This window comes from Channa argus, chromosome 8, assembly GCF_033026475.1.
Source record: "Channa argus isolate prfri chromosome 8, Channa argus male v1.0, whole genome shotgun sequence".
NCBI classification, from domain to species: Eukaryota; Metazoa; Chordata; class Actinopteri; order Anabantiformes; family Channidae; genus Channa; species Channa argus.
Window position 1 is genome coordinate 12076270 of NC_090204.1, and position 14521 is coordinate 12090790.

At 40.3% G+C, this 14521-nt stretch overlaps 1 protein-coding gene and 1 non-coding gene across 2 annotated transcripts in view; both read right to left on the reverse strand.

The window, feature by feature from the left end:
• obscna (obscurin, cytoskeletal calmodulin and titin-interacting RhoGEF a) overlaps nt 1-14521 on the reverse strand; it is a 40330-nt gene that overhangs the window by 5016 nt on the left and 20793 nt on the right. Inside the window, exons 39-68 of the mRNA XM_067513821.1 lie at nt 14386-14458; nt 14185-14279; nt 13995-14104; nt 13613-13813; nt 13402-13484; nt 12542-12709; nt 12039-12198; nt 11798-11899; nt 11451-11615; nt 11191-11349; nt 10840-11017; nt 10430-10543; nt 10172-10339; nt 9558-9660; nt 9330-9459; nt 9132-9237; nt 7305-7413; nt 6979-7109; nt 6786-6898; nt 6376-6544; nt 6065-6152; nt 5785-5985; nt 5621-5681; nt 5459-5536; nt 3933-4105; nt 3659-3685; nt 3403-3555; nt 2435-2480; nt 2273-2350; nt 243-1983 (exon numbers count right to left, since the gene is read on the reverse strand). Of these exons, the coding sequence (XP_067369922.1) occupies nt 243-1983; nt 2273-2350; nt 2435-2480; nt 3403-3555; nt 3659-3685; nt 3933-4105; nt 5459-5536; nt 5621-5681; nt 5785-5985; nt 6065-6152; nt 6376-6544; nt 6786-6898; nt 6979-7109; nt 7305-7413; nt 9132-9237; nt 9330-9459; nt 9558-9660; nt 10172-10339; nt 10430-10543; nt 10840-11017; nt 11191-11349; nt 11451-11615; nt 11798-11899; nt 12039-12198; nt 12542-12709; nt 13402-13484; nt 13613-13813; nt 13995-14104; nt 14185-14279; nt 14386-14458 (5283 nt within the window). The remainder of the gene's footprint in view (nt 1-242; nt 1984-2272; nt 2351-2434; nt 2481-3402; nt 3556-3658; nt 3686-3932; nt 4106-5458; nt 5537-5620; nt 5682-5784; nt 5986-6064; nt 6153-6375; nt 6545-6785; nt 6899-6978; nt 7110-7304; nt 7414-9131; nt 9238-9329; nt 9460-9557; nt 9661-10171; nt 10340-10429; nt 10544-10839; nt 11018-11190; nt 11350-11450; nt 11616-11797; nt 11900-12038; nt 12199-12541; nt 12710-13401; nt 13485-13612; nt 13814-13994; nt 14105-14184; nt 14280-14385; nt 14459-14521) is intronic.
• Nucleotides 13131-13203, reverse strand: trnav-cac (transfer RNA valine (anticodon CAC)). The gene has a single exon. It is a non-coding gene; the product is annotated as a tRNA-Val (tRNA).

A 14521-nucleotide genomic window follows, 5' to 3' on the forward strand; every position in this document is an offset into this window, starting at 1 on the left:
AAAGGAAAAAAGAAAACACAGTTTAACTTGCCTTTCTATAAATGAAAAAAAAAAAAAAAAATATATATATATATATATATATATATATATATATATATATATATATATATATATATATATATATATATATATATACACCACAACTAAAACCAAGGTCTCAATTTGAGCAAGGAATTATGGATACTTCTTAATACTGTTTAAATTTATTTTAAAATAAGATTTAATAAATTACGGTAATTCACCTCCTTTACTTATATCTTCCTTACTAGAAGACCTGGAAAACAGCTTGGTCAAGCTGGAGGCTGAGGCTCTCATTCGCTTCCTCAATGACATGGCGGGTGTATCAGGCTTCATGATCTCTCCTAGTGTGGGTCCTAATTCTGTGTTCTCCAGCTGCGAGTAAGAATGGCCAGTCCAGGACTGTCTGCGGAAGATTTTCAGCAGTCCCAACCTGGGTGACTTTCCTGTGGGTGGCTGTGCTTCTAGGGCTGGAGCGGATGCATGCCTCTGGAGGCCATAACGTTCTTTTTTGTCTCTGGCCCTAGGAGGCCGTTCTGGGGCCTGAAGAGAAGAGAGGCTGGGACTGGGGCTCGGTGTTAGAGGAATCCTTGGCTTACCTCTCCTGTTTGTATATAAGTTGGGGTTAGACTGAGTGCGGTTTCGTGGTGGAGGCTGGGGAAATGAGCTTTTGGTTTTAACTTCCTGGAAGGAGCAAGGAGATGGTGGAATGAGTGGCTCTGCCTGATCATCATACCCTTCACTCTCCCCTGATCTGTTTCTTTCTCTAAGATGACCAGGACTCAACTCCTCATATGAGCCAAGTCTACTTGAAGACTCAGAACCACCATGCTCCAAAATAAAAGACTCAGCCAGAGAACGTTGGGAGCCAGTAAAGGTATCTCCCTCGGTTTGCACCTGATCCAACCTTCTACTCATTCTGTCTCCAGTAGGGAGGTTTGATGGAACAGATGTTCCCCAAACTGCAAGAGTCTCGGGTGTTGAAGTGACAGAGCCTCTTTTTCTTGTGGGCTGACACGGACTCGGGATAGCCAGCAAGTGTCTTTCAGCCATTTCATCATCGGTCAAATTGTCCCTCAGACTCTGAGACCCTTCTTCTTCACCTGACAATGTGCACTTAGGGGAGGTGAGTGATCTACGTAAAGACTCGTCAAGAGACCTGCTCCTCCTGTGAGGGGGTAAATTGGTGTGGGCGAGGCCAACTCCATTGTCAACGGAGCAGGACTTTTGCATTGTGGGCTGTATAGACCCTCGTCTCTGGCCACGGTTGTTTTCTGTCTCATCCTCAACATATTCAATAAGAGGCTCGTTGAGACGTCCTGAGAAGCTTCTCCTAAGTGGCTTGCGGCCTCTCTCCTGCTTTTTAGCCTGGAATTTGTCTCGTAATGACATGTGTCGGGCAGACATCGGTGAGAGCTGATGAGAGGTGCTATAGAAAGTACTATGGATGATACTGCCCCGAGGGATCCGACTTCCATCACTCCCTGAGCCCTCATCACCATCAGATAGGTAAAGAGATTGACTGCTGTCCTTGCTGAACCTACGCTCTTTCTGAGGTGTCGGTTGGCATGATACATCTGATGATGCAACTGATTGTCTGCTAATACTACGCTCTAAGATACTCCTCCTTCCTACAATCTCCCCATCCTCGTCCTCCCCCAGTGTCACTTCTTCTTCCTCTTCATCTAGGTGGAGTTTAGTTAAAGGCTCAGGGATCTGTGCTCTCTCCAATATTGGATCATAGTCCTCCTCTGTTTCCTCATCCTCCTCAGTTGGGCTGCAGTGCTGGAGAAAGTCCCAGCAGTCTGCCTCATCATATTCAGATGAGGAGCCACTGCTCAGAGAGGTGCTGCTTTGCTCCTGCGGCTCACGTTGCACTGTCACTGTGGTTTCTCTGAGAGGAGCATCCAGCAGCTCAGGTATGGGCCTCAATGTGAGAACTGACCCAATGCAGGTTAATGATCGCTACAAAGATAGTGGGAAAGGATAATGCTGAAGATAAAAAGACAATAAGTTTCCTGAAGAAATGTACTGAGAGTTAAACTGAACCATTAATTACTTCAGTAAAGTTACTACTTTTACCCCAGATGCTAAGGTATCTCTCCCATTATACAGATGTCGAGACAGGACTACTGCCGAAAAATCACTACCTCTCATACTGTTATAAAGGATGGCATGATGGCAAACTGTTAATGCCATCTTGAACTGTGTAAAAGGAGCTAATGAATGACATAGCATAGGAGAGGTAACTCACCTGCCACTTCCTTTTAGATATGAAAACTTTCAAATTCTTTGTGTTGATCTCATCAGTATCTTCTCCTGCATGTTCATCCTGAACCCAAAGACTTGTGTGTTTAGTCATGTTGGTTGGTATGTTTTTGGAAGCTTGACTAAAACAAAAATTGTTTCTTCTCACCTGAAACCATGTGTGGCTCAAGCATTCAAAGGCAGATGGTCGCTTCCTAGGTACATAAAAATTATAGAAGTGGTTACACATGGAACCATATAGTGTTTTCAGGGTGCATATTGTTACTTTACTGCAGCTTTGTGAAGATTAACCAATGGGATGATGGATAGGAAGAACACTACATAGCAGAATACACATCTAGTTGGATTCTTATAATATAGTGCAGTCTATTAAATAAAAATACAATTTGAAATACAATCAAAATAAGAGTAGGGGAGTGAATATACCGCATGTGAAGATTGTTGTAAGCTTTATAACTTTTGAGGCTTTTTAAGTCAACAAGTCATGTCAGAGAATTGACTATTACAACTAATATAATTATTTCTTTTAAATATACCAATTTAGATTTCTGAAACAATATTCATCCAATAGGACACAACATATAACATTGCTAAGTTAATTATTGTAATAAAAAACTGAGCAGATTTTGGGTCATGGAGGGGGCAACACACTGCTGTAAATATTAGTCGAAATACAACGATATCATCAAATTCTACAGAGCCAGTGTCCATTGCTACTTCCTTAGCTTGGAGAAAAAAAAGAATTTTCATAACACCTGTAGTTAATTATTAATTATAAGCTAATTATTCTAGATATTTCATCAACAGATTGGTTAGCAGAAATTAAAAAAAACCGCATCCACATATTATTTCCAGTCCAAATCTAAAAGATTGTTGATAGACTAGTGACCTGTTCAGGGGTGTACCCAAAGAAAGCTGGGATAGGGCCAGCCCCTTGTGACCACACCATCTAACTAAAACACCTGAGCAGTAGCAGGTCTGCCATTGTTTTATTATGTTATTTACTTTTGCTATATTGTCTTTCTTTTCTTTACCAGCAAATATCTACTTCACATTTTGGTTGTGTAATAGGTTTTCTAAGTCACGCTATGCGGAACAATAAAATAGGTTTCTTACTCCGGATCTGACTGTAGGACCAAGTGAAGAAAGTTCTGGGCCTCAGTGCTCCTGTTTGTGACATCAGGCGCATCCCAGTTTAAGGTCCCCTCCCCAACTCTCAGCAGTGTGGCACGGTCTGTCTCGCCCACAAATGGACATCGGCACACCAGACTGTCAAGATAAGGCATAATGTAGAGGGAGAGTAATATGTGCACATTGTTGAAATACTGCATATTTAACATTTTGGGATAATTAAAAGTTCAGTGATACATACCACAGATAGGCCATTACACCCACTGCCCTGAGAGAGGAAATATGAAATGCTGTGATGTAATGTGTAATTTTGCTCTGCAATTTACAATTATACATGATTAAGAGAACTTTTTTATTTAGAGATATGTCATTGTAAACATTTTTTTATTGCTAATAATACTAAAGTGGGTCTACAGAAAATTGAAATTCACGTGTTAAATGTGATACATTTACACATCCTAAAAAATGCACACTTGCATGTATCTGGTGTGATAATAATTAATCAGGTTACTCACCAAATATCAGTGGCCACAGTGACAGGCTCTTGGTGAACAATTTCAGGGGCAATGAACTCGGGTGTGCCAAACATGGTATACTGATGTCTGGATGTGTCTATTTCTTGGCAAAAACCAAAATCACAGATTTTGATCTCATCTTTGGGTGGATACACCATTAGGATATTGTCAGGCTGAAAAGAGTACAAATGAAAACAGGAGTTAATGACTGCGCCAAAAACAATTATACACTTAGTGATCTACTGTCGATGAACACTGTTCGCCAGATGTGGAGTTTCTACTGCTGAAGTGCTGTTCTTATTATCTACAGAGAGAATTTACTGCTGTGTTTTTGGCCGCTGTTTACATCCCCCCACGAGCTAACTCCACGGCAGCACCCAACAAACTCCATGACGTCATCAGCGCGTTAAAAACGTCTCATCCTGACACTGTTTTTATTGTTGCTGGTGACTTCAACCAGTGTAGTTTACGTACTGTATTCCCCAAATACCACCAGCATGTGGACATTCCCACCCGTGATAAGAACACTCTCGATCATGTTCCTGTACCCTGCAGGACCAACAACAACCTCGCCCTCAACACAGACAAGACGAAGGAGATGATAGTGGACATGGGAAAGGAGAGGAGAACGCAACAGCCACTGTTCATCTGGGAGCTTGAAGTGGAGAGGGTGACCAACTTTAAATCCCTGGGTGTCCACATCAGTGAGGGCCTCACTTGGAAACCTCACATCACGCAGCTGGTCAAGAAAGCCCAACAGCAGCTGTATTTTCTGAGGAGGCTGAGGAAGTTTGGTATGTTGCCAAAGATCCTCAGCAACTTCTACAGCTGTGTCATTGAGAGTGTCCTGACCAACTGCATCACTGTGTGGTACAAACACCTGCAGAGAGTGATGAAGACTGCACAGAAGATCACCAGGACTCCACTGCCCTCTCTGGAGAGCATCTACCACCGCAGAGTCCACTGGAGAGCTGCTTCCATCTTCAAAGACCCCTCCCACCCCCAGCACTGACTGTTCACACTTCTACCCTCAGGACGGAGGTACAGAAGTGTGAAATGCAGGACTTCAAAACTGAAGAACTCTTCTTCCCCTCTGCCATGAGACTCCTGAACAGCTGATAGGAGTTTGCAATCATGGACATATCTGTTTACATGGACACAACTGTTTACATTGATTTACATTTTTGCACAATTATTATTTCAGAACTGTACTACCTCACTGAGAACTGTACTACCTCACTGAGAACTGCACTACCTCACTGAGAACTGCACTACCTCAATTTTTATTGCCTTATTCAGAACTACACTACCTCACCTTTATTGCCTTTATTGCTCTTATTTTTTTTGCTCTTTTTAAAAAATTTTACTTTACTGTATGACATTTATTGTGGATGGCAAAATAAGAATTTCATTGTGCAGGGAAACATGCTTTCTGTCTGTGCATATGACAATAAACACTCTGAATATTGAATCTTTGAATCTTAAATCTTTGAATCTTGTATTGTTAGCTGGACTGGAAATCTCACTTTAAGGTCCAGATGCAAGATGTTCATGCTGTGCATGTGACCAACTCCTTCAAGGATTTGCTGGATGTATGACTGAGCCTGAAATTAAATGTAAAATATTAGTCAAAAGCCATACATACCATTTGTGAAAATACATTGTAGGAAATAAACATAAGCGAGTACTTCTTTTTCTGTGACTGATCCTTTCAGTAATAAATGGTCCACAAGTCCATGAGAACAGCAGCTAAAATGATGTTAAAGAATCTTAACTATATACAAATCAATAAACTAAACCCGCCGAGAAGAAAATGAGGTGATCATATCATAACATTTAGTAAAAAGGATACATTTCTGTGATCAGCACTAGGGTGCGTCTAGTGCAAAAGAAGTCCAGCAGACAGGCCACTCTAGGATGAGCCAAACGGGAGAGCAAGTCTCTCTCCTGGAAGGCCCTAGTCCGAGTACTGCTCCGCAGAGGCAAGAACTTGGCAGCAAAGACTTCACCTGTTCTTCTGTGGAGGACACGCTTCACTACACCAAAGGTTCCCCTAAAACACAGAAAGATAATAGTGGCCATGTCAAATCTTACAAGAGATCCTGTCAGAATATGTTGATTTACAAGTTTACCGTCCAATTTCGTCCTGAACATCATAGACAGAGAATAACTTCCTTCTTTTTCCCAGCTCCACTTCTCTCTCCTGGCACTCTGGTGCCCCTACAGATCAATGGAAAGATAAAGAACACACAATGTAACAAAATCACTTTTAATTTAAATTTCTTGAGATTGATAGGCGTAAAACTAACTTACAGGGGGGAGGCTGTGACAACAATAGAATTATTTAACCTTCTTGGTGATAAATATATCCAGACCACCAAGCACTGGTAAGGTTATTCAGTTAGACACTAATACACTTAAAAAGGGCATGCTGCTGTCTTACCTTCCTGCACCACAAGCTGAGCCTGGCATGAAGCGTGGCCAGATTCATTGTAGGCGAAACAGGTGTATATGCCGCTGTCTTCACCCTCGGGGCACACTATAGTGATTGAGCAGCGGGCTCCATGATGTAAGATCTCCACATTCTCACTGGAGGCAAGCTCCGCTCCATCCTCCAATCACAGTAGAAGAGTTAAATTTTAATTAGCATTATTAGTAACAGTCTCCCCGGTAGGGAACCCAAAATGGAGGTCCTTTTATGAACTTCCACAATGGCTTTGGGCCTTTGACTATGTGTACTACTAACACCCAACTTTACAAAAGGTATATATAAATTACACCAGATCAAAAAAGCATTATATTGCCTCTTTAACCAACCTTGTTTGGAAATCACTGCTACTGTCAGTGTCCTACCTTGTACCATTCTATCTTAGGAGATGGTCTTCCTGTGATAATTGCAGTAAATGTAGCTGGCTGGCCAGGCTCTATGCACAAGTCTTCAGTGGGTACCTGAATGGATGGAGGGGCTGAAAGGTAAATTAGATCACTTAGTTAATCATACAAGTGTCAAAATATTCAGAATTTAATGATTAAGACACAAGAATACCATCTGTAATTTCCTGCATAGGCTCTGAGATGTAAATCTCCTCCTCCTCTTCTTCTAGGTAATACAGAGGCCGCTGTACTGTATGATCCGTGGATGAAGAGGCAGGAACAACATAATTGGCACACTCAGAACTGGATGCAAAGTCAAAATAAAAGGCAATATTTTAATTCCACCAGTTAATCATAATGATATGAAATGTGTAGCTTTTTAATACATTACAAAACAACTTTCCTTTCCTTTTACTTTTTTCTATTTTTTTTGGTTTTGTTTTGGTTCTTTAGTTTAGGTCTGTGGATACACATTTTGCTGAGTTATACATAACGTACTGTTCACTTTGTCCGGGAGGACAAAGCATCTTGGCAATAGAGGTGGGGGTGAAATCAGTCTGTAACCATTTCTTCACAAAAGCAGTGGACCAGCCCTCTGAGTCAGCATCTATGAAAACAAAAACAGCACTGAAACTGAACTTTAAAGTAAGTAGTACTACAAGTAGTATATGTTTTTAAATATATTTTAAAAAATGTATCTTAACGATAGCCGTTTATAACCATACTGTTATAAATAGTTGGAAAATTTTAAAAAGTACATTACCTCACAATTCGGCAAAGATAATATTGCAATTCTTACCTTAGTACTTGAGGGTTTAACCCCAACCCACCACATCAGGAGGACATGGGCACATGCCCATGACCACTCCTGTAAAGGTGTAAAGGGTAACACTTGCCCAGCACATGACCATCTTGTATTCGTTGGAGTGAAGAGTTAGCTGGGCATGCGTTGGCAAGAGGATACAGGAAAATGTTGAGTGGTTATTTGTTATCATGACAATGATGGCTTACATGGAACAGTCCATGTGAGGAACTTCCTGCTTTAGGACTAGTACAAGGAAGATGGAAAAACATGTGTGTTATTGGCAATGGAAGGGCAAACATCTAAATTGGAGTCGAAAAAAAAAGTAAATATGTATAGTAAATTTTAAATAAAATTAAATGCAAAACATACAGTTGAGTTTCATCACAACTTCCCATAACTCCATTCACTTTGGCTGACTTCTATTATATTTTACTACTTACCTGTCACACATTAACCTGTGTGACAGAAGCAGCAACAGTAATTTTAAGTATTTTCTAGCACAGTTAAAAAATTACTACATAATCTACCTGTAAAAGAGGTTCTTGCTCTCTCTATATTTAAATCACTTTTGCTAGCTCTGGCACGTTTGTTGTAGGGCTACATTTTAGATAACAACATAATTCTAACAGAGGAAAATGAATTGGTTTGCTTAAATCCATGCATTTTGCTGAGTGGTATCATAATAAAAAAAAACACAAAACATTTCATAAAATCCACATATCAATGTTTTTCCATGGCAAAGAATGCTGGGAGGTACAGTATGGTGTGTATGTTGAATGGTATACTCTAGATCCCATTATGTTATGGCATTAGACAGTTCCACAGCCTTACTGGCAGTTAGAAGGAGATTTGTACTGTAATAGTGACACCGATCCAGGTGTCACTACTAAAAAAGGTTAGAATTACTTATGTGCAGTTATTAGGACAGGAATGGTTATGTTTAAGTCAGGATTTGTTGTGGGAAAGGTCACTGTAACAATCAGGCAGATTGGTTAACCTCTAACACCTGCATTCAGCAAAAGCACATACAGTGTATGCATTGGTTTTAATGTTTTTTTTATGCTTCACTTAACTCTGGTATGAAATGGAAAATGATACATATAATAGCAAATCTTCCTTTTGTTTAATCAACAAGCTGCAATATTTGCCATAGCCCAGTGGGATCTAGTAACAAGTAGTATGGCAGCTGGATTTACATAAATTGTGAGTGTGTGAAATGACAAACATGTGAGTGAATGTAAAACATGTGAGTAAAACCTTAAAATGGTGTGAACTTGAAAGAATGGATGAATGGTAGTGGTTCAAAGTTGAAACTGACGTAAATTGTTTGCAAAATTTGTTGTAAAGTGAAAAAGGTGTCACATGATGTGATGCAAAAAAAGGTGGCAGGATCAGAAGTGAATCAATGGTATGTGCTGCATCCCTTCTCAAACACAGCTGAACTAGTGAGAGTGCGGAGAATGCACATGAAAACATCCTGTGTGGAGGATAATTACCTTCAGTTCCTGTGCCAGCCTTACCTTTTGAAGGCAAATCCTGTGGTTCATCATTCTTGATATCAATCGGCGGTACATAGGCAGGGCACAGTCCTGCCTTGCACTTGACACAGCCAAACTCATTCCAAAGCTAAAAAGCAATTGGATTTGATGTACAGTATCTTAAAGGAAGAGCGCTAACATCTTGAAACTCTACAGGATTTATGAATGTAGCTTTTATACCTCACACTCATATTGTCCCATATCTGCCTCTGTTGCACCTATGACCGTCAGACACAAGATTCCACTTCGGGCATCATTCTCAATCAAGTATTTCTGATGATCAGTCAACTCTCTGCCATTTTTCAACCACCTGCCACATTCAAAGATTCGTACATTTGATACACGCAAACATAAGAAAACCACAGAGCATCTACTGTGGTTTACACTACAGCTTCTCTTGTACCATACCTGATTCGCGGTAAAGGAGTAGAGAGTGTGGAGCAAGTAAACTGGATATCCTCTCCCTCTATCAAAGAAGCACTTTCCAGACGAGACACAAATCTGGGTGGAGCTAAAGAAATAAATAAATACAGTGAGACTTAATCTTTATGATTTCAGCAGACAGGGGTGGCTGTAGCTCAGTTGGTAAGGCAGTCGTCCACGGACCACTGGGTAAGTGGTTCAACTTGTGCACAACACTGAACCCCAAGTTGCTCCTGGGTCAGGTGAGAACCTTGCATGGCAGCTGCCATCATTGGTGTGTGTGTGTGTCTATATTGGTGAATGAGAAGCAACATTGGAATAAGCGCTCTATAATCAATTTATCAATATTAGCAGTAGTATCAGTAGGTATACCAGCAAGAACAGTAGTAGATGTAGGGGTAGTCGATCTAAAGAAAGTAGCAGTAACAGAACTAAATGTGATAATCGCAACAGTAGTAGCAGTAGAAGTAGTGATCGAAGTAACAAGGGGGTAATATTGAGTAATTTTGTGCTTGAAACCACAGCTGTGCTGGTATTAGTAGCTGTACCAGTAACAATTACAGTAGGTAAGGCAGTTTCTAGGGGCAAAAAAGACTCACCAAGGACTATAACATTTGCCAGAGTAGCAGCGCTGCCCATGGAGCTATTAGCATAGCATATATACTGTCCAGAGTCCTCTGCAGTGAGGCTGTCCAGGATAAGAGTACATTTGCCAGACCTGTCTGCTGTAATGATGTGACGGGGATCGTCCTCTAAAGGAAGGCCATCTAAAAAGCAGACATTACGTTCCAATTATGAAACCATGACAATTGTTTTTGATCACATGTGCTCAGCAATACTTCAAAACCTCTACTGACCTTTAAGCCAGCTAATGATTGGCTTTGGTGACCCTGTGACCTTGCAGATCAGTTGGATTGTTTGTCCTATCTTTGTTGTCGTGTCAGACAGCAATACCTCAAACACTGGTGAGCCTGTTGACACATGCACACACAAAAATAGAAATAACACACCCAAGCATTTGGTAAATATGTTATATTATATTTTATTATAATATATATATTATTATATTATACTATGCCATAAAAATGACAATTAACAACTCAGAGAAAATGAAATGTGATAGAAGCACCAGGTACGATTTTAAATATCAGGATTCAATGTAATCTGTTTTTAATGTCATTTATTATTGATTATTGAAAATAGATAGGAATCCATGTGATAGTTGTATTTTATGGTCAAGATTTATCTTGTATTTACTTTAACTTACTGTTAGTAGGCAGGCTGAAGCATTGCTGTAGCTCCTTTAGGTCCATGAGCCAGGAAAGTTTAACCAGGGTGGAGCGGCCCTGCAGTGTGTACCTTCGCAGGGAGCCTCTGTGCTCATGCCACAACCCCCAAGACTTTTCATCTCCACCCACAGTCTCCTTTATTTCCACATCATTCAGCTGAGCAGACAGCAAAAGTGAGAACAACCACAAGTGAGTGTGAACGTCTAGAGTCGGATCAAAGGTACACCGTATTCGCATCACTGTTATTATATGTGGTCAAATGTGGTACCAATCTTTTTGTACTGCTTTACCTACTGTGAAAAAGTAGACAATAATGGCTCAGTTCTTACTTTCATTTTGTTCCTGAAGGTGAAGGTGTCACTGTTCATGCTGGTGTCTCTTTTGAGTTTACACAGTATAATACAGTCCTTAAAGAGAAAGACTTGTCTTTGGTGCCCTCTAGAGTTTGTCTTCACTTCTGAAGATTCCTCCCACACTGTGAAAACTCCCTAGAGAGAAGAAGGCAAGTGAGACCCATGCAGAGTAAGATCATGCATGTATGTAAATCAGGATGTTTATATTGAATATAAAAACAGTCATCTCTAGTTACCTGTCGCACAGGCTCACCCAGGGCAGTTAGGGGGGCTGGGTAGTTCTCAATGAGGGACACCTGGTGCAGGTTGTCAGACCTCCAGGGTAGACAAGACACCATGGAGAAGGCATCCTCTAACAAACAGCAGTTCTGACCACCTTTGGCTTTGTTTTTAATTAACTCCTGCCATAAAATACTTAATTATATCCAAGGCATTTGTTTGGGTGCACTTTTAATACTAATACATACATTCAGTATGTATTATATGATATTTCTATGCAAAATCCTTGTATAATTGAAAAACTACTAATGAATAATACATTTCAGAAGTTGCCACTATTATGCCTACATGCTTGTACACTGACCTTCAGTAAAGCCTGGTAGGTTTGAATCCTCTCTACTGGTCGCTGGAGGAATGTAAGGACATCCATATCAGATGTATCAGGCTTACCAGCTTCTGTTAACTCCTGAAATGTAATGATCAGCATATTAAATAACTGAAGAACAATGCAGCAAGTCAGTGTATTATTATTGACATTCAGCACCTTAAAGTCCACAGTGTTCAAGTTAAATGTTTATATTAAGATGCAGAACAAGTGTGCATACTTTCAAATACTGCTGAGTAGCCTTGTCAGTGATGCAGGCTTCTGCTTGTGCTTGTCCGATCATGTAGTGAAGATACTTCTCAAATTCTTCAGTGTGTTTGATCAGATGCATAGCCACATCATCGTCTGTGGCACAGCCTCTCAGACCAGGAAGGATGGACCTGCACAGACCAAAAATAATACTTAAAACAATGTCAACATCATCATTTTATCTTTTACAGAACAGTACAAAAGAATTTTGGGGAAAAACTCCACCTTATCTCTATTGCTAAAGCTAAATTAAAAGTAATTGCAGGTGAACATGAAAACAACAGTACAAGCTTCTGTGGAATACGTGTGAATATATGGCCTACTGTTAATATTTGGCAGATTCTTTATCAACATGGCTTGCTCATTGTGTGTCATTTATTTGTATGTTTTATTAACAAAGTCAAAAGAGCATTAAAATATACCACGTATTACATTACTTTTGTGTATATGTGTGTATGTACGTGTATGTATTACCTCTCATGCAGTAGTACAATGTCCTTGATATTCCTGAAAATTATCTGGTTGAGGACGTTAATGGGGATGTGGTGACTAGACTCCAGATAATTTAGCAGTTGATTGGTGAACAACTTCATCTCTTTTACAAACTCCTCTTCTCCATCAATCAGGCCTTGCACCAGTTGGCTAAAGAAAGAAATTTATTCAGATTGCATGTGACCCAGCATTATCTGTTTTAGCTCTTCGCCACTGAGATTTATAGTTAGACCAAATGAATTCTTCCTAATCATTAAAGCCCTCTTAATATAATTGTACAAATGCTCTCCTTTCGGCTTATCCCGTGAGTTCGGGGTTGCCACAGCGGATCATTGTCCGCATGTTGATTTGGCACAGTTTTTACACCGGATGCCCTTCCTGACGCAACCCCCCCCAATTTCTACCGGGCTTGGACCGGCACTGCATCGCTGGGGAGGGGGAATGGGCTGTTAGGGGTTCAGGGTCTTGCCCAGGGACACTTCGACATATAGCCAGGGCCGGGGATCGAACCACTCACCCTGTGGTCCATAAGCAACTGCCTTTACCAACTGAGCTATAGCCGCCCCTCACGTGTTTCTGCCTGGTTTCGAACCAGGGACCTTTCGCGTGTGAGGCAAACGTGATAACCGCTACACCACAGAAACCGGCCACTTAATATATAATTGTACAAATACATACCCAAAAATAAAAATGGCTTCAGATTTGGTTAACAGAAAACCAAAACAGAAAAAGTGTGGATGGATACAGGAAAATCATAAATAAAAACAAAAATACTATTAAATCACCAGTGCCCAGTTGTTCCTAAGTGCATGTGTCAGTACATTAATTGTGGAATGACGCACCTCACACCTCTCCTGTACTCTTCTCCTGTAGACCCAATTCCATCAAGATCTTCATGAGGTGCTTTAAACTGTGAAAATGTCTCCTGTTAAAAAATAGAACAAAAAAATTATTATTTTAAATTCTATTAAGAAATAAGTATTTCTGTTGACCTAACAGTTTATGATTAAAGCTTCAGCCATCAGAGTTAGCATCTACATTTATACATTCTACCTTTCTCTTCTTTTCGAGGTAGGCTGGACACACCCATCCCTGTCGAGCAGGATTGGTTTTGGTGGGTTTGGTTCTCACCAGCCATCTGTCAGGATGCACAGAGTCCAGGACTTCAACAAACTGGCCCTCTTTCAGAATAAGACTCTCCTTATTTCCGCTGTTACGACTGCAGTCAGCTCGAGCTACATACATTTCAAATGTCTGAGGGAAAAGTAAAGCAAATGCACATTACCATACAGTATGTAGTTAAAAATGCATTTAAACAAATGTCAAGTATTATTTGATTACACTGTGAATAAATTGAAATGTGATTTACTGAATATCCTTATAATGCAAAATATGTGTGCTTAAACTAAAAACTAAAAGCTTAAAGTAAAAGCACCTCTCTCCTATCTTCTTCCCCTTCAGACTCTGATCCAGAGACTGTACTGGTTAGAGATGTGTGGGCACGATGCTTTGGAGATGGTGTCCGCATCCTGCCTTCGTGAGCCCCTTAAAATAAGACATAAGATGGCTCCAGTAAAACTTACCAGGAGATGACATAACAAACAGATTTAATCCACATTGCTCACCTTTGACCTCAAGTAGTAACTTAGGACCTTGTGGAGCAGCTATCTCATCTTTATCATCCTTGTGAGTCACTTGGTCCAGTGGTTGTGGCACTTCCCTGTGACATTATTAAAAATATTTTGGTGTATGTTTATGGGGATGAAATACAAATTTAGCAATGTTATTTAGAGAAAAAAAATTGATCTTTTGATTTGCACTCCAACCCTTGTTCAGTTGGGCCAGTCTCAATTTGTTCCATCATATCAGGAGCTGTCTCATAATCAGATGGACTGGACACTGTTGAAAACAGAAAAGCATATGTACTGTACTGTATGACTGAGGAAATCCATACTTTTTATA